At 42.7% G+C, this 27,702-nt stretch overlaps 2 protein-coding genes across 7 annotated transcripts in view; one reads left to right on the forward strand and one right to left on the reverse strand.

Moving 5' to 3' along the window:
• EPB41L2 (erythrocyte membrane protein band 4.1 like 2) overlaps positions 1-17,293 on the reverse strand; it is an 81,874-nt gene extending 64,581 nt beyond the window's left edge. The window contains exon 1 of one of the 3 annotated variants that reach the window (XM_060272684.1): positions 17,212-17,293. Coding sequence is in view for 1 of the 3 variants with exons in the window: in XM_060272693.1 (XP_060128676.1) it covers positions 17,008-17,088 (81 nt within the window). In the remaining 2 variants the exon portion in view is untranslated. The other 2 variants (XM_060272693.1, XM_035108984.2) reach the window with 2 other exon arrangements.
• Positions 17,294-17,449: 156 nt separating this feature from the next.
• Positions 17,450-27,702, forward strand: part of AKAP7 (A-kinase anchoring protein 7) — a 102,651-nt gene continuing 92,398 nt past the window's right edge. Inside the window, exons 1-3 of one of the 4 annotated variants that reach the window (XM_035108999.2) lie at positions 17,450-17,651; positions 18,778-18,866; positions 21,277-25,333. The gene's annotated coding sequence lies outside the window, so the exon portion shown is untranslated. Of the gene's footprint in view, positions 18,867-20,890; positions 25,334-27,702 lie in introns of those variants that run through there. The other 3 variants (XM_060272682.1, XM_035109001.2, XM_060272683.1) reach the window with 3 other exon arrangements.

Genomic DNA, 27,702 nt, shown 5'->3' on the forward strand with positions numbered 1-27,702 from the left:
CACACGTATCTATAGGTTGGGTCATTGGGACAGAGCAGGGCAGCAGGTCACCACAGGACTGGGCAGAGGTGGGGAGAACAGGATGGAACTAGTTTGGGCAGGTTATAACAGGGGAAGCAGGTCCAAGCCAGAGAGGTTGAACCCAGGTCGGGAGGAAAACAATGGAATGGGGAGGGGGTTTTGGGAGGCTAGCAGCAGTCACAAGATTGAGGGGAGGGGGATGTGTAAAGAGCACACATGTGACAAGGAGGTGTTTGAGGGATACGTGAGGATCAGGCACTTCCCTTATGGAGGGAAAATTGGGTGTTGGCAGGATGTGACACATGGGGAAGTTCCACCTTTTCTGGGATGTCCTGGCTGTCATTGGAGGAAGACTGCACTGGTTGTTAATGTTTTACTTTGAAACAAAATCTCAATAAAAGGGGGCTCCTGCTTCTGCTCTGGGTCACCCCCGGAATTTACTACCTTTGTGTTGCGTCTTGTTTGCCACCTCAACAATAATCCACTATGACAGAAGGTAAAGGAGCAAGCAAGAATGAAGTAAGCGAGGTTTAATGGTGTTTTTCTTTTATTTTAAGAATGTGCATGTTAAAAATACAAATGACTTCCATAATATTGTTAAATTCTGAATATTACTTTCTCAGCTGAATTTACTATAGCAACAAGTATGCTATGTGTATTTAGCTGCTGCATCACCAATTGAAAATTGAGTCATTTATGATACAAAAAAGAGGGTATACTGACTAAACTGGTGTTGCTGAAAGATAGCTTCTGTGTATATTGAATGGGTTCAAGATGTTTTTATGCAACATGTTCAGTACTGGACTCTTCATTTAGTATGCTCTCCACTTATTTTAAAGCATAAAAAATGTTAATAGCCATATATGAACAGCTATGGGGGTAGACCTAGTATGTCCATCATTTCTGCCTCCCTTACATGTTTACTGAATTCCTGAAAAGGACTACATTCAATCATATATCTAGGTTTCTTGCATGATGTAACAACCTGTGAACCGGCTTGAGACTCCAGGGTATAGGGTGGTATATAAATTCTATAAATAATAAATAATAATAACCCACATCACATATTTGTTCTGTTCAGATGCACCACTCTTATCATGGCTTCATGCTTTGTGAACAAATTCAGATTCATGAATTTCCTCCTTCTCTTATGAAATGCAATCTTCTTTCTCCATTCTTGCTTTGTTATGTGAACTGCCAAATGATGAATTACATTTGCCCTGTAGATCAGTACAGCAAACAATCCAAAATTTGCAGGGCAAGCCCAAATGGTAGTTTGCCAGTTAGAGTATAATGATAAAATTGGAAAGAAGTTTAGATTTGGATTTGATATTCACTACCCGAAGGAGTCTCAAAGCGGCTAACATTCTCCTTTCCTTTCCTCCCCCACAACAAACACTCTGTAAGGTGAGTGAGGTGAGGCAGAGAGACTTCAAAGAAGTGTGACTAGCTCAAGGTCACCCAGCAGCTACATGTGGAGGAGCGGAGACGCGAACCCAGTTTCTCCAGATTACGAGTCTACCGCTCTTAACCACAACACCACAAGGCCACTGGAGTGCCTTTTGCAGCTCCCAACATCAAACTAAAAACTCAGTTTTTGAATCCTTCCAGTTCCAATGTGCTACAAAGCCCCATATTTCCCTTTCAGGGAATATCTGTGTATATAAAGCAGACTTCTACATTCTCATTCATCACAGCAAGTGTGATCAGCACCTAGACTTCCTCAAACCTTTGAATCGGCAGAGGTGGATGAAAATAATACCAACAGCTGCCCCGTGATCTCCAACTCTAAGGATGAGAGGAAGTCTAAGGGTTGCTTATGTGCATGGGATCTGCCTCAGCCCAGAACACCTGAAGGAGCGTCTCCACCCCCATCGTTCTGCCCAGACACTGAGGTCCCGCTCCAAGGGTCTTCTGGTGGTTCCCAGGGAATCAGGCAGAGGGCCTTCTCGGTAGCGGTGCCCGCCCTGGGGAACGCTCTCCCATCAGATGTCAAGGAAATAAGCAACTATCTGACTTTTAGAAGACATCTGAAGGCAGCCCTGTTTAGGGAAGTTTTTACTGTTCTGTTGAAAGCCGCCCAGAGTGGCTGGGGAAACCCAGCCAGAAGGGCGGGGCATGAATAAATAAAATAAAATAAAATAAATAAATAAAATGTTGTTATTTCCTCCAAGCAGTCAAACTATTAAGCAATCTGGCTTCTTTCCTTTGAGTGGTGACCATGCAACTTCCTTGGTTGCTTGGAAGTGAGACACACTTAGGAAGACTACATCTTCTTGCTTTTGAGGTTGAAAGAATTTCAAGCTAATCTTGGGCATGACACTACAACCCAGATCCTCAGTTCTCTTGCATTATACACAATATAAAGGCAGCATGAATTAAGTCATATTATTAAACAGAAGATTAATTCCAGGACAGCTGTTACCTATGGTCACATTCTAAAATCCTAGGGTTACAGACCTCAAAAGAATAATCAGCATTGTAGCTTGATGGAATCTGAATAGATAATCCATTCTGAAAACACAGTAACAGAAAGAACAGACCAAATAAAAACCCAGGCTACAAAAATACTGGAGCAGCGGTTTATTCTTCTCTCACTGATTAGGAGCAAAGCAATAACAATTTAATTACAACATTCAGAAAAAAGAGATAAATAGATTTATAGATTTAGGTAAAAAGTTGCTACTACCCAGCAAAACTTTGCTACTTTATTGTTAATAATTAGCATATTGCTTGATTGCTCTTTTCCATAGTCAAAGAGATGCAAGTTAACGCACGTCTGGAAAAATTACACAGGATGAAACAGTTTGGCTATTTCTACTTAAAGATATTTGCAGAAATGAGGATGAGGAATGCAATGACGTCTGATGGTACAACTAGAGGAGCATACAAGTCTGTTTCAGGTATCGTTCAAAAGGTTGCATTCAGACACAACATTAAACCAGTTTAGTGCTATGTAAACAAGCGGGTGGCACTGTGGGTTAAACCACAGAGCCTAGGGCTTGCCGATCAGAAGGTCCGTGGTTCGAATCCCCGCCACGGGGTGAGCTCCTGTTGCTCGGTCCCTGTTCCTGCCAACCTAACAGTTCGAAAGCACATCAAAGTGCAAGTAGATAAATAGGTACTGCTACAGCGGGGAGGTAAACGGCGTTTCTGTGTGCTGTTCTGGTTCTCCAGAAGTGGCTTTGTCATGCTGGCCACATGACCTGGAAGCTGTACGCCGGCTCCCTCGGCCAATAACGCGAGATGAGCGCCGCAACCCCAGAGTCAGTCATGACTGGACCTAATGGTCAGGGGTCCCTTTACCTTTAAACAAGCCTCAATCTCTCACAAAACTCCTTTTCCATTTGCCTCCCATCAATAGTTTTATTTAATTAATAATTTGTTACATTGGAGTAATGCACTGAAGTTCACATTTATAAACATTTACAATAACTTTACAATGAATACAAAGCATCATGATTGTACATGAACTTGACATTTGTTATTCCAAAATATTAGGAAAATAGTCAAATAGTTTTATGGGAAAGTTTTCTGATTATTTAGTAAACAGGAGTGGACAATATTTGTACCCCAAATAACAGCAAACAGACACATTTCCTCCCCTCTCCATACCCCCATCAGTACACAAGGATGAGGAGGTAAAACTTCCCTACCTAATGCATTCTTTCTATTCCCCACTTACTGGCACTAGGAACAGCTAAGAACGTGACCATTTGATTGTAAAAAGGTCAGGGAGTTGCTTTTCAACATATAAACAAGACAACTTAGAATCCAATGACAAAGGAGCTCTCTTCCTACCGAGAATTTCAGAGTAAGACCTTGTGACTAATGAGGAATCTAAGCAATTTACAGACTTGCTCTTTAATTTTAAATTTAGAAACTGCTGATATCTTGGTACATTATGTCAAGTCATAACCATCACATGAGGAATGGTTAGAAACTACACTTAAGATTCTGAATACTGTATTAATTATCTTTATTGTAAAGCTTTGCTTTCAAGATATTGAAGGAGAGCAAGTCTTTAGAAAATGTCCCTCTCCTTCCACAATACCATGAAATCTAGAATCTAGATAGTCATTGATCAACAGTAAAGCCTTGCTTGTGTGTGACAGGAAAGGAATTCAAGCAAAAGCAGTAACATTTTTTTAAATCAGACAACCTAGAGTTGCAATTTTAATTTAAGAAGGCATAGGATTTTAATTTAAGAAGGCATAGCATTTTAGCTATGAAGTACTGAAGATTGAGCTAATATTTATTATTATTATTATTAAATGTATATCCCACCATTTCTTCCAAAAAAACACAGCATGAGACTCTTCAAAACGACCTGCTTATCTATACTTGCTTGCACAAAGCTTACATGGAGGTTAAACTGTGGACAGTCTTTACTGAAAATTCACTGTGTTTTGCTTGGGGGCAGTTATATGACAATGAGCATTCATCCTAATTTGTATACAAGGTGCTTTTATATCACAGAATCATAGAGTTGGAAAGGACCCAAGGGTCATCTAGTCCAACCCCCTGCAATAGAGGAATCTCAGCTAAAGCAACCATGACAGATAGATGGATCTTTCCACTAATCATTTGTTCACCCTACACTTTTCAGTGCATTTCCATGTTAATTTCCTAATTGCAGGAAGTCAAAATTTTAAAGTGGATTGGTTGTGCTAGGGTGATAGAAAAGAAAACTGTAGCTGGCTGCTGCAGGAGGACTGCAACAGGAGGACAAAAGCTTGTAAAAAATTCTGCAGGCTAGTAATTTTTATAAACCTACTTACAAGGCCGTTTTACTAACTTGCAGTTTGGCTGCATCTTCCTAACGTTATTACTATCAACAGAAAAGCCTCAAATGAAGGCTGAGAGTTAGACTTTAGAGCCAAACAAATGTATTTCTCAAAAACAGTGCTAAAGTAATGTGAAATCCAAACAAAAGGCTAGGAGACAAAATCCAACATAGGGAAACAGGCAAAAGTTGTCCTGTATAGTGAGGGGGGGGGAGTATTTGATCGCCTGCTAAATTTGCCCATTTGCCCATTTGCCCTCTGACGAAGAAATGACCAGTCCATAATTTTAATGGTAGGTTTATTGTAGCTGTGAGAGACAGAATAACAACAGGAAAAACCCCAGAAACCCAGAAGACAAAGTCAGAGATTGATGTGCATCATAATGAGTGAAATAAGTATTTGATCCCTTTGCAAAAGATGACTTAGTACCGGTACTTGGTGGCAAAACCCTTGTTGGCCATTAGAGGTCAGACTTATCGTGTAGGTGGCCACCAGGTTTGCACACATCTCAGGAGGTATTTTGTCCCACTCCTCTTTGCAGATCCTCTCCAAGTCGGTAAGATTTCGGGGCAGATGTGTAGCTACTCGAACCTTCAGCTCCAGATGTTCGATGGGATTAAGGTCTGGAGACTGGCTAGGCCACTCCAGGACCTTAATGTGCTGCTTCTTGAGCCACTCCTTTGTTGCCTTTTGGGTCATTGTCATGGTGGAATACCCATCCTCGACCCATTTTCAATGCCCTGGCTGAGGGAAGGTGGTGCTCACCCAAGATTTGACGATACATGGTCCCGTCCATCGTCCCTTCAATGCGGTGAATCTGTCCTGTCCCTTTAGCAGAAAAACACTCCCAGAGCATAATATGTCCCCCTCCATGTTTGACTGTGAGGATGGTGTTCTTAGGGTCGTAGACAGCATTCCTCTTCCTCCAAACACAGGGCAAGTTGAGTTGATGCCAAAGAGCTCGATTTTGGTCTCATCTGACCACAACACTTTCACCCAGTTCTCCTCTGGGTCATTCAGATGTGCATTTGGAAACTGCAGACAGGCCTGTACATGTGCTGTCTTGAGCAAGGGGACCTTGCGGGCTCTGCAAGATCTCAGTCCTTCACGGCGTAGTGTTACCAACTGTTTCCATGGTGACTATGGTCCCAGCTGCCCTGAGTTCATTGACAAGTTCCCCCGTGTAGTTCTGGGCTGCTTCATCACCGTTCTCCTGATCATTGCAACTCCACAAGATGATATCTTGCATGGAGCCCCAGACCGAGGGAGGTTGTGCTTCTTCCATTTGCGAATTATTGCACCAACTGTTGTCACCTTCTCACCAAGCTGCTTGGCAATAGTCTTGTAGCCCAGTCCAGCCTTGGGCAGCTCTACAATCTTGTCTGACATCCTTGGACAGCTCTTGTGTCTTAGTCATGGTAGCTAGTTTGGAATCTGCTGGATTGCTTCTGTCGACAGGTGTCTTTTGTACAGGTACTGTAACGAGCTGGGATTACAGGTAAGACCTCTCCCTTACAGCAGGTGCTTCTAATCTCAGTTCGTTACATACAGTGAAGATACCAGGTAGCCTAACATCTGGCTGGTTGATAGGGGATCAAATACTTATTTCACTCATTATAATGCATATCAATCTCTGACTTTTGTCTTCTGGGGGTTTTCCTGTTGTTTTTCTGTCTCTCACAGCTACAATAAACCTACCATTAAAATTATGAACCGGTCATTTCTTCGTCAGGGGCAAATGGGCAAATTTAGCAGGGGATCAAATATTTTTCCCCCTCACTGTAACTGAAAATTCTTCAAGTAGACTATTGAAATAAAGCATATTACCTGCTTGGCTAGTATGGTGCAACAGATTTCATTTTAAGTTCTTAAGCTTCTTTAGGAGCTCTATGAAACTGCCAAGTTTTCCCTTTTCTCACGAGGAAGCCTATTCAGCATAAGGGGAAATCCCTTAAAATAAGGGATAACTTGGCAGCTATGTATACGATAATTTGTACACAAGGCTAGCTTTCTACTGCTTACAAAATTTAAAATCAAGAACATACCAAAAACGTAACAGTGTAAGATGACCCTGCTGAACCAGTCCAATGGTCTGTTCAGCATCCTTTTTTCACAGTGGCCAACAAGATACTTGTGGAAAGACTGCAATAGAAATATACTTTATTGTCACTGTACCAGTTTACAGTGAGATTAAACGAGAACACAATCTCTCAGTCCTTGTTACACTCTGTGTGCTGTCTTACGACCACCAACCCCAAACGCCAGCTGCAATGTTGCTGTCTTCCACCTGCGATACCCAGCAACTGGTATTTGAGATATGACGCCTCAAACAGTGGATGCAGAATATCAATGGCTACTAGCCACAATGGCTATGTCCAGGGGTTACCAAACTTTTTCATCAGGGGTCCAGTCCACTGTCCCTCAGACCTTGTGGGGTGCCAGACTATATTTTGAAAAATATAAATACCGTGCAAGCCAGTCCCGCAGCTGCCTCCGGACCTGGAGGAGGTACACACTCTGCATGTGCTCAGGAATGCGTCTCGCCACTGCCCACTCACTGGCACTGTTGACGAGCAGCAGCTGCTCCATTGGCCCATCCCCACAGAGCTCCCAGTCAGCGCGCACCATGCGCTGTGGCCCATCATCCCAGATCAGGTCAGCAGGCAGGCCATGCATGCGGAACGCTGGGCAGGCGGCACGCAGCTCGTCCTTCAACTGCTCCAGCGCGGCCACTGAGTGCGCCACTAGCAACAGCGCCAAGCGGGCGCCAGGCACAGGGCCATCAGGCACGCAAAGCTCCAGCTGAAGCCCCGCAACGCGCCCATCCCGATGCCCATGGCACAGCCCACACCCGCCACCCACTTCTCCATCCATGGCTGAGCCGGGTTTACCTCAGAGTGCGGGTGGCGAGGCTTTGGATTGGCTGCAGGAACTTCCTGCAGCTAATCCAAAGCCGCACCAGTGTCGCCGCCTGCCCAGAGGCATCCGCGGCTTCGGATTGGCTGCAGGAGCTTCCTGCAGCCAACCCGCAGTCGTGCCAGCGTTGCGGAAGTCAGTCTCTGCACAGTGAGGCGTCCATGGCTTCTTTTCAAGGAAACGCTGTGCCGGTTTAGCTCAGTGCAGGGACTGACCGAGCGGGTGGCAGAGTCTGTGGGCCGGATTTATGAGCCTGGTGGCCCACATCCGGTCCCCAGACTATACTTTGCTGACCCCTGGCTAGGTCAAAAGTTTAAATTATGTTTCAACTGTAGCTTAAAATGAACTTAAGTATGCGCCAGTATTTTCAGAAGCTGTATTAAGGGGTGATACGAGGACGTTTGACCACATGTCCATGTTTTCATACATCTTCCCTGAGTAAAGTTCCAGTCCTTGGATTTTTGCTGTGTTGAGCTGCTGTTTTTTAATGCTCTTTGCCCGATGTCTATCCAAAGCAGCACTGAACAGCCTTTGGCCTTTCAGATCATATTGTTGGATTCCAACTCTCATTAGCTCCTGTTAGCATGGCCATTGATCAATGACATAGCACAGCTACATGTGGAGGGCCACAGATTTCCTACCCTTGATCCAAGGGAAGCAAAAGTGACCATAATGTTAGCAATTCCATCAACAAAATACAAACATGTCCCCATCAGTTCTGAAAGGAGTGAAGGTGTTTTAAGTAAAAAAAATGGTTAACTCCTGATTTAACTCCTCCATTTTGCCTTCATGGCGGAAGATGGCTCAGTTTTATGGCTTTATGGCTCAGCACACCATACAGATTAACATCCATAGTATTTTCAACACTGGGCTGCTGCAAAATGAAACCATACATTGGTAGTTACTCTAAAGCTCTCATACATAATACAATATCTAGCCATTTTCAAGACATTTGCATGTATTTTATAATATATTACACCTTTGAAATGAGATGAACTAAAACTGTTTCCATCTAAAAATCAAGCATTTTTCTCCTCAAATATTTAGAACACAATCTCTTGCAAACCTATGAGAAAATATATCACTCCTGCAACTCAAAATCTTGCAATGTTTTCTTATTTCTGCTTATCAAAATGCAAATTGATCAGTAAGTTGTTTATTTAGATGCACTCAGACTTGCACATACACTATCCAACGTGCATTGTTACTTCCAACACTTACTAAACAATTAAAAAAATTAAAAAATCATGATGCATTAACAACATTTCTCAAGTGTTTGAGAAAAAAACTACTTACGCAAGTAAAAGGAAACGAAAAAACTATTGACAGGAAACAAGAGAACAGTATACTGATCATACAGCACTATGCTGACAACTGTCTGATTCTGCAGTTTAGATAACACATGAAGAGTCAAAAGGTTGGATTGCAAACCCAGTACTTTGTTTCCTGAAGCAACATGCTTTATCCTTGCATTCAGTCTATCTGCTTCACAGCCGGGGGGGGGGGGTTAAAATTAGACTCTCCATTTATTACAATGGTACATACAGAATGGGAAAGGATCATGCAAAAACTTGTAGTATAGCATATATACCTACTAGATTTGGAGTTGAGAGACCAAAGTTCAGGTTCTCTATACAAACATGAAACATCATTGGGTGACATTAGTCTACTCAGTCTCAAGCTAATCCACCCCAGGTGGTGGTGGTTTTTTAGCTACCAAAAACAGTGTTCAGTGGAACTTGCCCCGGAATAAGTCTGAATAGGGCTGCAGCCTAAGTTACAACAAGTACACCCTTAGCAGATTTCCCCCCCTTTCTGAAGAGAACACATGTTGAATAAATTTATTAAGGTGATTTAAATGTTATCATATCTACTGAAACTATGTAGGAAAATCCTATTTCATTACATTTACATTACATCACATTTACTTTGCTACAAACAATTTCAACAAAGCACAGAACCTGAATACCAATATTCCTTACTACTTGCTTTCTATTTTAGAAATCTATTTTTTTTAAAAAAACTTCTAAACTGCCACTTGACTTAACTTCAAAAGACAAGGAGTGCTGAGAAAGTAAGGGTTGAGTGAGAATTCATTTAATAATGAATTTTTCTTTCAAGCTGCTTCTCATGCATATCAGGAGGCACACACAAATCTCTTATAGCATTCATTCATCCACTACTAAAGAAAATATTAAAGCAATTCCAAACAGCTACAGTATATATGAAACTGCTACATATATAATTTTACATGGCATGTGAGCTGCAGGACAATTTTATATACGGTATACCCCAATTTCCAGCAAAACCACCTAATGCCTACAACTACTAGGAGGTCTGATCCAGCTAAGCAGTGAGGACCATTTAGGACAGATTAACTCAAATTGATTGCAATCGGTGGGCATCTACCCCCAAAGTAGATCCTGAAAAACTGAAATCAGTGTGCTAGTGTGAGGCACTCTCAAAGTATTGACTTTACTAATGCTGCATTAGCCAAAACACAAAGAAAAAAGGCTACTCCTGCATAAACAGCAAAGTGATTTTAATACTGCTCCCTAAGCATAAAGCTTTCACTAGGAAGATAGCAGCAAAACATAGACCACTTTAAACATTACCTGGAGTACATGAAAACATAAAAGTAAAAAATCACAAGAACAGAAGCTTTTTTCTGTTCCCAAAGCTGATGAGAAATATCCAGACCAGAGAAACGAAAATAACACCAAGTAATGCAAAAATATGAAGTGGCTTTTATTAAAAGGATTTATTTAAGGGTAAAACAACCTAGTGTGACTAAATTTCCACAGTAGCAAAACAGAAAACAATGGGTTTGCCACATTTTTAACTACGAGAAGCATTTTTTAATATTCCATATGCACACTTTCTTTGGAGGAAGCTCTAGTGCAGTCAGTGAGACTTCCTAACAAACGTACATAGACTCAGACTGCATATTCATCTGCCCTTTTAACCAATTTAAATCAGATTTATTAATTTCCCCCCCCCTCAAAACAGAAAAAGTGCCAATGTATCCCTTCATTCTACTCAGTATCTAATGCAAAAGATCTGCAGAGGAAAAACTCATTTCTATTAAATAACGTATTTTCATTTGGGAAACAGTAATCCAAATGGTAGAGATTCATAGAATCATAGAGTTGGAATGAACCCAATGGTAATCTATTCCAACCCCCTGCAATGTAGGAATAACAGCTAAAGAATTCCTAAGAGATAACCATCCAGCTGTTTAAAAACTTCCCGCTTCCAAAGTAGTCTGTTCCACTGTCAAACAGCTCTTACTATCAGAAATTTCCTAATGTTTAGTAAGAAACTCCTTTCTTGTAATTTGAATCCATTGGTTTGGGTGCTACCCTCTGGAGCATGTCCAGGGCGCTGGAAATCGCGTCTGTGCCTGTGCAGGCGCCGAAAATTGCTTCTGCGCAGGCGGGATTTCCGGCTTCTGCACAGCCGCAGAAGCGATTTCCAGCGCCCTGGACATGTGCAGAAGTGATTTCCGGCGCCCCGGCCATGTGCAGCATGGCATCGGAAATCGCTTCTGCGCATGTCCAGCCCATGGACAATAGTCCGTGGGAATGCTCTGGCCCATGGCTGGAAAATGTTGCCAATGCCTGTTCTAGCTTGTCGATATCCTTTTTAAGCTGTGGTGATCAGAGCTAGACACAGTACTCCAGGTGGGGTCCGACCAAGGCAGATTAGATTGGCACTACAGTGGTACCTCTGGTTAAGAACTTAATTTGTTCTGGAGGTCCGTTCTTAACCTGAGGTACCACTTTAGCTAATGGGGCCCGCTGCCCCGCGATTTCTGCTCTCATCCTGAAGCAAAGTTCTTAACCCGAGGTACTATTTCTTGGTTAGTGGAGTCTGTAACCTGAAGCATCTGCAACCTGAAGCGTCTGTAACCCGAGATACCACTTCCCTGGATCTGGGCACTGTGCATTTGCTGCTGCATCCTAGAATTGAATTACAGTAGCCCTTTTTTTTTTTTTTTTTTTTTGCTGCTGTTGCTGCTGCTGCTGCATTACACGGTAGCCTCATGTTAGGCTTATGGTCTACTAAGAGCCTTAGATCCTTTTCACATGTACTCTGTTAAGCCAGGTGTCTCCTATCCTATATTTGTGCATCTGATTATTCCTGCTTAAGTGCAGAACCTTAGGTTTGTCCCAGGAGATATGATTAAGTATTTACTTTAAACAAACTGTAGTACAACAAAGCTACTTAACTGGTAAAAAAATATTTATTACAATGTGGGCCTCAAGTAGAAAGATATTTCAAGTCAGAACTCTCTTTGTTTTTTAAGGGATGGGAGGAACTACATCACACTGCAGTCTAAATCATTGTCGTTCTGATATTTCTGTGTTCAAATACCACAAGAGGTTAATGTTTTAGGCTTCAAAGAAATCACAGCCTAAATTACAGCTAGAAATTTAGTGCCTCAGAAACTGAGCCACCAGGTCACATTCAATTGGTCACATTCCAGAAGCACTACACTGCCACGTATGCAGCATGTCTTATGTTTAATAACTCTTATTGTAAACAGAGTCAGCAGCTGGATCATTTTATAGTAAATTAGATGCTTCATGGCACTTGTTGCCTAGGGAATGTGCTTAAATATAAAGACTGTAAATAGATTTATTTTATTATGCATGGAAACCATGGATATGTCAGAATTAGACATACTAATAAATGGTTTTTTAAAAAAAAACCCTCAATGACCCATAATCCAATAAACACACTGAAACTGTTTCACTTTTATTAAATGTAGGGGGGTTGTTTGAATTTGCAAAAGGGCACAGGAACAACTGCAAAAAAGAGAAACAAAAATTGTGTTATGAAGTTATAAGTAAAAAAAAAAAACCCTGACAAAACTTCCTACTTTTAAGTTAGACAGTTTGTCCTGGGATGTGCTGGCTTTAAAATCTGTTTTTGCTCATGGTTTTGTTAAACAAGAGAACAATCTTAAGAATTCAGTGACTGACACAGAAATTTACAGATACTAAATCTCAAAGTATAGTCCAAAGTGAGTGTGACCTCTCTGCTCCCCTCTTCCAAGTTATCCATGGGTGAATGTGCACACTCTCCCTACTCCCTCAATGAGGCAATGTCTTTTTTGCTTTAAAATGTTTAGGGGTCCTCTCATTCTCCTACTCATATTGAAATGCTGCCGCTCAATGAGGCCAAACTTAGATTCACAAAATGTTTACAGGTATGTGTATCCCCAGAAAAAAGCATTGCTCTGAGGTATGTGGGGGAAGTGGGAGTAGTAACGTTTATGGTGGTTCATTGGTGACCTAGCAGTCCCATTTGTTTATTTAAGTCTTGGCCCGCATTTTTACATTAAACATCTTTGAAGCAACTCTAATACCATAGAAGTATTTCAAAGTCACAATTAGAAACTCAATTTCCTTTCAATGATATATATTAACACCCAGGTGGCGCTGTGGGCTAAACCACTGAGCCTAGGGCTTGCTGATCAGAAGGTCGGCGGTTCGAATCCCTGTGACAGGGTGAGTTCCCGTTGCTTGGTCCCAGCTCCTGCCAACCTAGCAGTTCGAAAGCACACCAAAATGCAAGTAGATAAATAGGAACCGCTACAGCGGGAAGGTAAACGGCGTTTCCATGTGCTGCTCTGGTTTGCCAGAAGCGGCTTTGTCATGCTGGCCACATGACCTGGAAGCTATACGCCGGCTCCCTCGGCCAATACTGCGAGATGAGCGCGCAACCCCAGAGTCAGTCACGACTGGACCTAATGGTCAGGGGTCCCTTTACCTTTACCTTATCCACATGGGCACACACACACATGTACTACTCTTAGACTGAATGCAGTCAATAACTTTTAAAATAATTAGGGACATAATTGTAAAACTGTCATTGTCTGAACTGCACATCCCTTTTTCTGTTCCACATATTCTCTGGTCACACTAGTTTTGCAGGTTTCTGCAGTGCTCCAAGATATACCTGAAAAAAAGCAAAACAGCTCCTAGCAATGTGAACAGCAATGCTGCAATGCATGTGTACATTTTGGTATGACTGTCATGACCATCCACTGAAAAATGCCCCTGACAATTAACAACTTTTCCAGACTCACCCCAAGAAATTTTGGAAATGTTTATGTTAAGACTTCAGTCTTTTTCCCCCAGTGCATACCAATTCATTCCAGAAGATATTACCTACTGGTACATTGACCAAACTCAAAAACTGCAAAGTGAAAACACACAGAGAACAAGACCAAGCAAAGGCAAAGATAGTTTATTCTGTAATTTTTAAATGTGTGAGCAATAAGAACATGGACACAAAACATCTACCCAGAAATGCATGGTGACTACTGTAATGCAATAGATCTAGGCCAGGCCAGTACCTGGATGGATGACCAGATGGGAACAACATGTAAGCTGCCTTGCATTCCATGACAGAAGGGAGGTGGTATACAAGTGTAAATGAAATGTAATTAAATTAAATTAAAAAATTAAAATAATATAATACGGCACAGTAGCTGAAATGTGATATTGCTGACACTAGGAAGCTAGGGAAACAGGCTATCTCCTATCAAACCTTCTCTATATTGATTTATAACATAACTTAATTTTTCAAGATCAGAAAATGTAGCTTAATTTCTGGCAGGGGAAGCCAATGTGGTATCCTCAGGTTTGTGCCTTACAACACCCTTCTTCCATGAGCATGGGAATGCTGGCTGGGAATGGTAGAAGTTGTAGTACAAAATTATTTGGAGAGCCTGATTTATGGAATCCATCTTTAAACACATAATGCTTATATACAGAGATATTCACCCAAAAACCATTCTACTAGGCATTCACAACAGAAACTTCAGGCTCTTATAAGTAAGAGTGGCTAGTCCATAGAGCATGAACCAGCAGATAAATGTGGGGTAGAAAAGGGGTGGTGGAAAGGGGGTGGGACACTAATTCTGTCCGTGGTTTTCAAAAGCCCACCTTCTGAAATGAAACACCGTTCGCTCCTCCTGGGAAACAGCCTCACCTCTTAACTGCAGTGCACTTTGCAGAAATTCTTTAAGATCATCTTTTCTACAGCCCCTCTGACAGCTCACCCAACTCCTTCCATGGAGTTGACTAGAATAGCAGACTTCATATGCCTGTCAAATATCTAAAGCACCAGCACTCTGATGTCTGGCAGTCATCTCTGTCCCACTTCTCACCTTCTAGCAGGAAATGAGTGTTAATCACCTCCAGCATCCTTGTCTAAGTCCCTTCTTCCTTAGTTTAGCTGTTAATCATTATCACCACAATCAAACTGCATAAAAAGTGATATTATGCCCACATACTTTCTTCCTAACCTTCCCACCAACTTCAGAGGCTACCAAGGGCAAAGATGGCCATAAGAATAAGTTTTGCTATGTTAGGTTTTCCTAATATAGGATTAGATACAAAAATATTATTTAGTGTTTTCCTTTTGATTTCACCTACTTATAGTTTCTCCTCCAGCTTTTAATTAACACACTGCTCAATTTGATTTCTGTACTGCTTCCTAAACACACTCAAAGGCTGTTAGTTACACACGTACACGCCATTGCTCGAACCACTTGAGCTACACTACTGGGCTAAACTGCATGAGAAACTAGGAGAGGGATCAAATAGAAATGTCAAGCAGGAGACTTTAACTAGCAGTCTCCTGCTCCAGTAGACTTCATATGTCAGTGGGAATCACTCAGCTTCTGATCTAGGTAATAAGCAGGTGATAGTAAGAAAGAGTAGTAAAAGTGCACTCCTTGCCAGTAGGTTACATTCATTTCCCCACCATCCTCTCTAGAAGGTGGCACTAGCCTCTTTAGAACTACCTCACTTTCATTGTCAAGCTCCTAACAAAGCTTCTTACTTACAGATCATACTATCCAGATCACCAGCAAAGCTACAAGTTTAACAAATCCACATGCAGCTCTTATCTCAAACTCTCTTTATCCAAAACTACCCCTCATGTGTTGCAGCATCCTAGCCTCAAAGACCTAAAAAAACAAAATGTCAAAATCACATCCATATTTTTTTTAGCTTATCATGACCAATTTTTTTAAAAGAATATGGCTATGCTATGCTAGGCAGACACTTAGGAGAAGTGCAAATGAATTGTTTCCATAGTTGCCAAATCATATTCTAAAGCACATGGGCACTTCTTCTTCTTCTTCTTCTTCTTCTTCTTCTTCTTCTTCTTCTTCTTCTTCTTCTTCTTCTTCTTCTTCTTCTTCTTCTTCTTCTTCTTCTCTCTCTCTCTCTCTCTCTCTGTGTGTGTGTGTGTGTGTGTTGAGGAATACCAAATTTAGCTATCCAGCAATCTTACAACTGAAGGTGTGAATAATGTTTCTACCATATAAAGGTAATACTTGAGGGGGGTACACAGCCTAACACCACCCTATTTTGCTTCAGGTGATCAAAGAGCATACTCAGCATACCTTAAAATTAGAGCATGCAGGATGTATAACTTTGGCAACATAAGGAGTGCAATGCCTGTGTGTTGTTTTTAAAACAGCTCTGAGAAACCACTAAGTTTGAGGTGTTTTCAAAAGGGAATGGGGGTAAACAGACCCTGAATGTTTGGTCCCAGATGCTTTCATGCAACCCATTTGGTACCTACCACATTCTAATCTAATTAAGCCTGCATAATACCGCCTGCAGTCCTGCGTCCATTTTAAGCTTTTTCACCATGTCCACTTTCCCCACCCCACCTCGCTACTTCGCTTCACATCCAGTTTGCTCTGAGTACCATTTCTCGGTATACCAAAATCAGCACGCTGTAACTTGTTAGTTGGTGCCTATAAAGCTATCACGCGTTGGCAAGAGCTTTTTTTTCTTCCCTCTAAATGGGGCCAGGGCTCCCCGCTCACCAATCACTGCAAACACGGGAGACGGCGCTACACATAAACACATCGCGTTACGACGCAGGTCACAACAGTCCCGGCGGCCTGCAGGGGGCTTCCAGGACAGCAAATACGTCGGGACGCGTATCCCAGAGCCTGGCGTTCATTCCCGCCCCCACGCGGATCACATTCCCTCCCTCTCGGCTGCCACCCCCCCCCCCAGCAGCTCCACCGGAACTCAGAAACCAAAGGGCGGCTCGGGGGTGGAGGGCAGAGCAAAAGCCACCCGCTCGCTCGCCCACCTCCCGGACGCAGCCGAGGAGAGGAAGGGAAGCTGCGGCGGGCCGTCTCACTCGCTGTCTCACTCAACAGCAAAGCCCGCCAAAAAAAACCCAGCGCTGCTAAGTCCCGGCACCAACTTTGCCGGCGGCGCCTGTAGGGCTTTCTTACCTCCTCGGCGGGCTTCCTCCTGCTGCTGCTGCCTCTCGCTTCCCCGTCTGGCCGCTGCGCCACCGCCTCCCTCAGCCTCATTCGAAATTCCCTGGCCAAGGCCGTCAGCGCGCCTCCCCGCGTCCCGGCCTCCGCTTGCAGCCCCGCCCCCGGTTTTGACCCTCGGCTCCAGAACGCAGGCTCCAGAACGACTGTCAGCCCCACCTATTCCCTCTTGGGCGTTTTTCTTCTTTTCCCTCTCGCGCTCAGCCCATCAATCGCGGCCTCTGTTTCTCTTGCTCAGCCACCCTCCTTCCGTCCCGCTCTTTCTAGCCACGCCCACAATGTTCTTCTGGCGGCTTGTACCGGTAGTTTCGAGCTGCCCCGCCTTCGCGCTCCTTCGCTCGCGGTCCCCACCCCCACCCTTTTTTTTTTTGCTGTTGCATAGACGAGGCTGGCCCAGGAAAAGAAATGGAAAGGAAAAGAAAACAACTGTACTCGCTGATATGGGCAGGGATTGGTTTGGTGCATGTGAAATCAGTGCATAGCGGTACTAGAAATACGTTTCGCATTAAAGAAAAGCCGCAGACTGAGATTAGCCGCAGACTGTCTCCAGAAGCAGCAGAAGCAGCTATTTCTCCTTCAGCGATCATGAACTTTTGAAGGTATGAAAGGAGAAAAGTCCCACCCTGATCTTTTCCTCTTATAGCTGCTTTGCTGCGCTGCTTTGCTGCAGCTGCTGATATTTTTAACAGCATCAGCCTGAGCAAGTTTAATTGGCGTAGGGTTATAAACAACTGGAGCTGGGGGACCCTTCTTTCAATTAAATCTCCGAAGCATAATGACAAAAGCAAGATGTTTTTCCTGGATTAGGCAAGGCCAGAAAGAAAAGGAAGCATCTTTACAATTCTCTTCCCTCAACCAACTGTCCTCCTTAACAGTGTGCAAAGAGTCTTGGCCTTCAACTGTGCCTTCTACATCCAACAGCAGATTTTTACTCCCTTTCTTGTGTTTTTTAGGCTGTTTGGCTAGGCTGCGACTGTGACCCCTGGCTTATGTAAAGGGAAAAAAGAACCACAGCAGAAAAGCAAACAGTCTAGCTGTCAGCGTTGTTGGTTTAAATGACAATGCTGTCTCCATTCTCTTCCACGGGTCTCATTTATGCTTCAAAAATGAGGAATTTATGAGCTATAAAGGGAGTTTCTGGTGAATGCTCTTTCCTCACAACGCACACCACAAGAAAACATTTAAACTGTAGCTCTATGAAAGTGTTATCTGAACACATTTTGTTTGAATCCAGTGTGACTTTGTTCTTGAGTTTTCAGGGTGGACAAAATGGGAATAATAATTCCAAACGTCCTTGAGCTATGGAATTCTATTATTTTTTGAAACTATTGGATTTTTAATGGATTTTTTTTAAAAAAAAAATATCTAACAGTGGTATTCAACTAAATGGAGGGTAGACCCACTGAAATTAATGAACGTCTCTAACTTAGGTTCATTAATTTCAAAAGGTATACTATGAGTAAAACTTTGTTGAATACAGCCCTATATTTATACCTCTGGGTTTTGTTTTAAATGTTCTTAAGCAGCTGGATTGTATGCTGTGCTTTATTGCCAACCTAGTACCCTTCCAACGTTTTGGACTATCAATTCCCATCAGCTTCCATCCAGCAACAACCTATTTAATGGTTCCGAACATGGTAGGGTAAGCTGTCTACTTACACAGCGAAAGGCATGCTTCCCTTTCACAACATCAGATTCCTTATTTTGTTTCTTATATTGTACTAGGTCAAACAAACGCCTGGGCTTAGATAGGCATTGGCATCAGAGAACCAATGCACTCCATTAACCAACCATACAGGCTGGAGATATGAAGGGTGAGCAGACAAGTACTATTTTATCAGACGAATGCAAGATCCTCAGTGTGTTTTTCCCCAGCTCTGCCAGTTGTTCTGTGGCTTTCCCCCTCTGGGGTTCACCAGGAATTGGGGTGAAGTTCCCTCCAGTTCCAGTGGGAGTTTTATTTCCTTTTCAGCCCAAAAGCTGGGTGAGGGTGGGGGGGGGGGTTCATCTGGATCACAATCCCTCTCTGTGTGCTGGCAATCCACACCCACTCTTAAATAAATAAATGCAGCTGCATGCTACACGCTTAGCATTACACACATTTTGGTCCTCTCGCTCCTTTTGAGCATCTGCCTCTCTTGCTATGCCATGGTGACCTGGGCTCCCTGGGCTTCACCAGCCTGGGGTTGACAGCCCATCAACTATCGCTGAGCAAGGTGAATTACTTGTTGATATGGAGTCTAGCCCAGCCGTTCCCATGGCTCCCAGCTACAATTTGCGTGTTGAGACCCCGCAACCACCCCCTCAAGGAGAAATAAAAACACTAGGACACAAGATATAAGGTTAATGTTATTGGGCAAATTTAGGCCACAACTTTTTTGGTTACAGAATGTGAGCTGTATTGGCTTAGGCATTGAGTAGACCAGGCTATACCTGACTCCTGTCCGCTGCGCAGGTAGTCTGGTAGGGTAAACCACTGGTAGGGGGAGCCCCGTCAATGCAAACCAACTCGAGCTCACCCCTGGGTTCCCGGAAGGGTCATGGCATGGCCCTTGCCCCACTTCGGGCTTCAGACAAGATCCACATCCCCGGATTCCTGATTGGCTGGCCGATGGATGACGTGGCCAGGATCCCCCCCCCCCGGTCGGCGCGGAACAACGTCCCCGCCCCCGGGGTGATTCACCGCAACTCCTCCCCACCAGGCGGTGGAGCGGATTTGCCACTATCAAATACAGTTCTATCTCAGTCATGCAACCTACTCTTCCATTTTTCTCTCAGGCCTCGGAAAACTTTTGGGCAACCCTGGATCAAATGTCTTTATGCGACTCCTTCCTATTTCCACACAGCTAATTATTATTAATAGCTGTACTCATATTATGACAGCAACAAATGAGCACTTGCAACTATTAAGCATTGCTCATGGCAGTGTTGGATGCTAGTAAATTGTGCACAAGAAGTTCAAGGTGCTGTTTTGACTTGTAAAGCCTGTGTAAGTGGTTTTTAAAACGGGTCATATGGTACAGTGCTTTCTCCCAGCAAAGCTTAAAAGAGCCGATTTGTGGAGAGAGGGTTTTTTCTTAAAAGAGAAACAGATGGCAGGGTGTCTTGATGTTAGAAATTCCATCCTATTCTTACCCATGTATTGAAGTCCAAGTTGTTAACCGTCATATTCCACAGGATTGGAGGGAGCGTATGGAAATCAAAGGCAATTTAAAAGGAAAAACGTTTCCATTTTTGTCCTGTTTTAAGATTTTGCTTTTTTCTTTTCTTTTACAGACACCCAGAATAGTCACCAAATCAAATTGCAATAAAATGGTGGGCCACCACTTAAAGCAGTTCCGTCAACAAGGCTCATAAAACAATACCACAAAATAAAAAATAACAATTAAATACCGTATTTTTCCATGTATTGGACAAGGGTTTTTGACACAAAAATCATGTCAAAAACTGGATGGAGTCGTCCAATACACGAATAGTGGCATGGGGGGGAGATGCCGCTGTATGCAGGGGGCGATCTGGGGGTGCTGGCTGGCGGTGCGCAACTTGCCCCGATGCCACTGCACATGGGAAGCACTCAGCGCCGTCTTAGGCGCCCTCGGTGCCGTGGTGCGCTGGATCCCTCTGGCGCCCTCCCACCCCGTTCCGGCGCCCTCCCACCCCGTTTCCCAGCGTGGTGGGTGGGTGGGCGCCGCACGCAGCACGGGTGCAATAGGCACTGCTGCGCGGCAGGCAGGCGGGCAGGCGCAGCTACGCGGCGGACCGGTCAGCCAGCGGGTGGGCGCAGCTCACGGCGCCCTCCTGGCGGGCCGGCGCCATGGTGCCCTGCGCCACCCAGCCGGCACGTAGGGCCGGCACTGGAAGCACTCCCTGAATCATTTCCCGCGCACAGTGGCATGAGGGAAGAGGCTCAACAACTTTGGGCCATCTCTCCTCATTTTCTTAAAATTTAGTCCCCCAAAATAGGGGGGTGTCTTATACATGGAGGTGTCTAATAGAAAAGTATGGTTGTTGTTGTTGTTTAGTCGTGTCCATCTCTTCGTGACCACACGGACCAGAGCACGCCAGGCACTCCGGTCTTCCACTGCCTCCCGCAGTTTTGGGGGGGACTCAATTTTAAGAAAAGTATGGTACTTCACACTCCATTTGCAGCACCACATTGCCAACCCTGTAGCTCCCTGCTTCCAGCTACCATATTGCTTACCTACTCTTTAAAATCTTCCTTAGATGCCGATTTCTCTGCCCCTCCCCACCTGCTGCAAGGTTAGATGAACAAAGATGGTCTCCCCAAAACCTGCACATTTTGGAATCGTTTCCCAAAAGTCAACAAAGTCCTATTTTCCTGAGTTATTGTTATTGCTATTTGATGTTTGTATGGATATTACTGCTATTACTCCTTTTATTCTTGTTGGTTCTTTATTGCTGCTTTATGGCAGCAAGGTTTTGTTATCTAATTTAATAGCTGTTGATGTTAAAAAGCTTTTATTGAAAGGGTTTATTCTGAAAATTGGGGTTTAGGTCCAAAGTTTCAATATTTTCGTACCCAGGACTCAAATTGACCCCCAACATGCATCTGGGGACCCATTTCTTAATTTCTTACCATATGTGGTTGTGCCACTTGAAGACCGAATGCTTTAGGGTTGCTTTTTACAAAAACAAATACCTTTTACCATGCTTCCTTACCTTTTTTACAGCAAATGATTTGAAATTATTGTGTGAAATACACCACAGTCCTGCATGTATTTTTTTCTAACATAACAGCTGTATGTACTTATTATATGTACTTATAACACTCAACTTATAATAGCTCAGTCGATAGAGCATGAGATTCTTAAACTTTAAGTTCATTAGTTCGAGCCCCATGTTGGACAAAAGGATTCCTGCTTTGCAAGGGGTTGGAATTGATGACCTTCTAACTCTATTGTTCTATGACTATGATCCCTTCTAACTTATTATTCTATGACTATATAATATATAATTATATACAGCAGTACCTCTGTTTTTGAACGAACATTTGGGAACTCGAATGCCGAAAATCCAGAAGTAAATGCTTTTGCACCTCAGAACGGCTTCCACTGAGTGTTTCTCAATTTTCTCAATTAAATTTGCAGACCACCCTTTGCACCTCAGTTTTCGAACATTTCGGAACTCAAAACGGTCTTCAGGAACGGATTACGTTCAAAAACCGAGGTACCACTGTATATCATAACTAATACAGAATCAAATGTATGTGACACTTCAAGTGCTATGAGTAAATAGTTACTCCTTTTAAGCATGGTGAATGGTTGTCTTTTTAACCAGTGTACTTTGATTAACAGGGCCATCATATGTACTTCATAATATGTCAAAATGGAGATCAGTATGATTTACTCTCAGGTAAGTGTGTAAAGGACTGCAGCTAGTGCTGTTAAGGCTGCCATTTGCTGACAGCCATTTTTCAACTAGTAGTTCAGAATCCAGGTCGGCCATTTTTCCCTCAGTCCTATAACGCGCACAAACACTGGTTGTTTTGAAAAGGGTTTTTTATTTGGAAAACCTCTCATTTTCTTTTGTAAAAAACTTCTCCCTTCCATTTTGAGCCAATACCCACTGCCCCATTATTATTATTGGATGGAAAGCAAAGTATAGGCTATTGTTGAAAATAGTCTCTGTCCCTAACTGTGGAGGTAAAATGAAGGACTCTTGGGTTTACACATACACATGGAAAAAATCCAACGTTGAGGCATCACCACGTCACATCATATGCAGATTTTTATTTTAGGGGAAATACTTTGTAGGATTTGAATGTGCATTTCCCCCCTGCATGTACACAGATCAGGAAGGCTAACATCATGATTCTATTCATAGCTGTCAAGTTCTCCCTTTTTTAAAGGGAAATTCCCTTATGCTGAATATGCTTCCTTGCGAGAAAAGGGAAAACATGACAGCTATGTTCTATATACAGGTATGTCTATTCAAATGGGAACCCATTTGTGTTCAATGGGACTTACTCTCAGGTAAGCAAAGAAAGGATTGCCTCCTAAGAGAGAGAGAGAGTGTACACACACAGACCCCTATTCAGTAACTGCACATATTATTCTGAGCAGCTTGTATGACAGAAAGTACAGCACAGGCTTAGAAGCTGCTTGTCCTTCGGTGCCTGCATTAACACCATTATCTGCTTCCCAATCGATGTTACGCACATTAGCTTGGCTTAGGGGTCTGTTTACACTGCTACATGTTTAAAAAACTTCACTAAATCAGCCTGGAATGACTGGGTCAGGTGCTGTGAAGAACGATGATTGATATTTTATATGTAAGGCAGCTCGCCTCGTTTTAAGAAGAGCAAGTGCAAAACTGGGAGCATATGTCAAACCAGGGGGCTCACAGCTGCTTTTTCTTCAGAATTAAAGAGGCCAGTTTAAGCATGCATTTTTGAAAGCAGGAATTACGTAACATGTAGCTTGGCCCTAAGAACGGGTGAGTGAGCCAAGCGATGACGGCTTCATCTTAACATAACATTCAGCAAGAGAGGGAAGTTTAGCTTGCAGTTCACAAAAGGCTGCCTTGCAGTTCCAGCTGTGGGAAGCCAGAGAGACATAGAGGATGCATGCCACCCCAAAGGCCATGTAACCACTGACATGCTGACTACTTAGGCCAAGGCATTCACAATCATCCTATCTGGTGCTTTGGATTTGCAGATTTTCTAGGAGCTGTTTCTTTGCAACTGCTCTGGGCAGTCGAAACAGCATTACTGGACTCTCAGGTTTTCAGGAATAGGGTGGAGAAGAATATTGTATCAACCCAACAGGTTTGCTGACTGCATCCTCTTAGGGGGGAGGGGGACGCGAAAAGGCAAACATCATTTGATAAATCCATTATTCTTGCTCTATTTTGGATTTTAGTCTTGTTTTGCGCAACACTTTTGCACACTCTTCCATCTAGTTTGGTGCCAGAGGAAAATTCTAGCATTAATCATAAAATGGTTACCTGAATACATGACTCCAGTGTGATTTTTATTCCAGTTTTCTGGTTTGGGACTTTGTTACGCAAGTTAGTAAGATGTCATAATAAATAACGTTGTAGAGTCTCCGAGCAAATAGATGAGACTAAGGTGTAAAACGCAGTCCAAAAGCCTCCTCTGTTGGTTGTATTTTTAAGGCTGTTTGTCTGACATCCTTTACACATTGCAAGCGATGTTGCAGCCCTGATGAGGCAGTGTCATGCCTGACCTCACCTGCACTAGCCGGGATCTTGCATCCTAATCCCCGAAACGTCACTTAATCCGCACAAGGGATTCCCTGCATTACTATGGATTAGCCTGCAAAGTTTTGCTATACATGTGTTACAAATCTGGCAGGCTTGATAATTGGGGACTGTTGACAAAAGGGTGTTTAATATTTCTGGCTGTAAACTTTATGACGATAGCTGCCTTTAACACAATAAACGGAAACATACTGGGGGGGGGGGTTGTGGACCCCAGTAAACATTTCCTTGGGCGGAAATTTGGTTTGAGCCATGCTCAGGATCCGACTGATCTTTGTATGATGTCATTAATTTGGTTTGGTTGTAAGCTGTTTTGGATTGCCTTGAGCAAGATAAAGTGACTAACATATTTAATAAATAATTAATTTTCCTGAATGTATTCTGATCAAACCTGCAAACATGAAAACTAGTTATCTGCATAAAATAATACGAGAGACTATATTAAGTAAAATGAGCACGTCGGTTTGGCTCTCTTGTTTTTTTCCTCTCTTTCTCTCTAATGAACTAGTTGGAATTGTGTCCTAATTGCCTGCATTCATTGATTATTTTATTGCTCTGTTCAAGAAAGCACAGCTGTCCTTGTCCAGTATCTTTATTATGTATGCTCATGCCACTGGCAAAGCTTGGCCCGTTTGCCTTTGATGTCTCTAATGCAACCCCGTAAAATATTTAATACGCAACTATCATCAGTCTTGTTAATTTAACTTTGGCACTAACCTCATACTTTGAAGTGAGCAGGACGGAAGAGCACAAAGGATGTTCCCATTGATCTGCACCAAATCACTTTGATCCCGTGTCAGCTCATATTTAACCTGTGTGTCCCACCCATTCTTTCGCTGGGCGTTCTCTTGATTTCCATATTTCAGAAGAAGCAGTTGCTCTTCATCTTCAGTATGAAAAGAAAATAGTATCCTGGAAAGCGAACGTGCTATCCATTTAGAAAATTATCATGGGAATTCTATGAGTAGTACCGTAAGTGGGTACAACGGAGCTGGGGGTTTTGTTCTTCGGCTGCAATCCTACACCTAATTACCTGGGGGTAAGTCGCACTGAACTCATGGAAACTTCATTCTAAGTTGACCTTACTAGGATTGCACATTTATTCAAATAGCCCAGAAACACACTTAAATCTGTTTTCTCGTGAGTATTCTTCAAACTTACAACTTCCTTAAAATTAGGGACTTGGACTAATGACACGTAAGTTGTATTTCACTCCTTATTGGAAAGTAGATTAATATTAATTGTTCCCAAAGTATGCATCATGTGAGGTTTACTATATTCATGTGAGATCAAAATTGTGTAACCATGCTAAAATAAGTTTCGCTAAGTCAGGGAAACTTGCTGTATGTTTAACAAATTAAAATGGGAGAAATGATATTTTCCATACTCTGTTCCGACTCTCCTATATAATTTCACCTGCTTGCTTTTTTTGTTTTTAAAAATAAGATGAAGTCCTATATATCTCAAAGCTTGACCACAACGCTACATACATTGTTTGGGTCTATTTACAGTATTATTTTACTATTGCTGTGATTTTTATTAAATGCTGTTTATTTTCTGTGGTATAAAGGATTGACTAAATATCTTGCACAATGGATACACTTCTCATTACTTTGATTACTTCAAATTGTGCTCCTGATTTTGTGCAGTCCCCTGGGAATGTAAAGAAGGAAACCCAGCCAGATGGGCGAGATATAAATAATAAATTATTATTATTATTTTAATTCCTGGCTCATGAGCAGTACATACTGGCTGAAAGCCCTTCTCCATCTTTCTGAGAACCTGCCCCAAAGCTGTGCCACAACTTGAAGTTAAACACTTCATGTATATCATGAGGATTCTTCCTGGACTTTAGTGTCAGTCTAGAGAGCAGACACAGTTGAGGAGCGTTCAGTTACAAGTGTAAAAGTCCCTAATTGACTGGGCTGGAATCTCACAATTAGCGGCACTGGTTACTACGGCGACAGGATTGCAGAAAATAAACTGCGTCCCCATTTGCAATTTGTATAATTGGATGAAATAATTTGAAACGGGTCAGTTTTTGATGTATGGATGCTGAGCCTTTTATATTTTTACCTAATGTATAAATAATTTAGCCGAGCCCTCTGCCACTAAGAAAGCATGTGCAAAGGCATTGTTTGCCCATCTGTTTCAAATGTAAAGCAGTCCACAATAGTTTAATTACAGATTATTGCTGAATCAAAGGCCACACTCATAGGACTCATTAGCATGTTTAGCCTGCTTAACATATCTAAGTACCCATTACTGCTGTATTTGTCACTTCAATTACATGGCAGGGCTGGTGTGCGATAAAAGAACTCTTTACAGACCTCCAGCATGGGTGGGGTGGGGTGGGGGTAGATCTATGGTTAAATATATTCTCCATGAATATTGAATATTGTTTTGGTTGGACATAAAAACATCACTGACAGCATGAGGTAAAGTAGTTAAAATGAGAGACAGTGGGGATCAAATCTGCCTAGAAGCTTCCGCCTGGAAATATTGCTCCTGCTCCCACATGTACACCAGGTATCTCTGATCACTAAACAATGAAGGAATGACACTCCACAGATGCATGCATTTTTAGAATTGGTTACCATGGCTTAGGCCCAGTATACCTGAAGGAGCGTCTACAGCCCCATCGTTCAGTCCAGACACTCAGGTCCAGGTCCGAGGGCCTTCTGGCAGTTCCCTCACTGTGAGAAGTGACGTTACAGGGGACCAGGCAGAGGGCCTTCTCAGTAGTGGCGCCCGCCCTGTGGAACGCCCTCTCAACAGATGTCAAGGAAATTAACAACTCTATGACATTTAGAAGACATCTGAAGGCCACCCTGCATCGGGAAGCTTTTAATGTCTGATGTTTTGGTGTGTTCCTTTACACTTTGTTGGAAGCCGCCCTGAGTGGCTGGGGCAAGGAATCAATAATAATGTGCAATTACATTTATTAACCCCTACATGGGGGGGGGGAGTGGCCTCAATAGCTCAGGGGTCATTTTGGAGAGAGATCCAGTTATTCACTCTTGCATTTGCAGGGTCTCTTTATGTTGCCTGCTAAATATGTATGGTGAGGTATGCGGAAAACTAGCATTTACAAACTCAGGTATCATGGTTTGGTTTTAATTGTGTTCCCTTGTTGTTTTTCCGTTGAGTTACTGCATTTACCTTTGTATCTCAGAAAAGTGAAAAATTATCTTTTTAAAAGAAAAGGAAGGTTAAATATTGAACCCTGGCATGGTTTACAGGTTCATGAACTAAGCCCTAGTCAGGCCTGGCTGTTTTGTTGTGACATTAGCCTTCTTATGAAATCTGTTGAGGAGAGTGAGCGACTGTTGTTGAGAAATTCAAAATGCCAAACTTAAATGCCAGCCCAATGATGTCTTCTGCACATGGGGTCAGGACTTAAGCGTA

Source organism: Zootoca vivipara, chromosome 3 (assembly GCF_963506605.1).
Source record: "Zootoca vivipara chromosome 3, rZooViv1.1, whole genome shotgun sequence".
In the NCBI taxonomy this organism is placed as follows: Eukaryota; Metazoa; Chordata; class Lepidosauria; order Squamata; family Lacertidae; genus Zootoca; species Zootoca vivipara.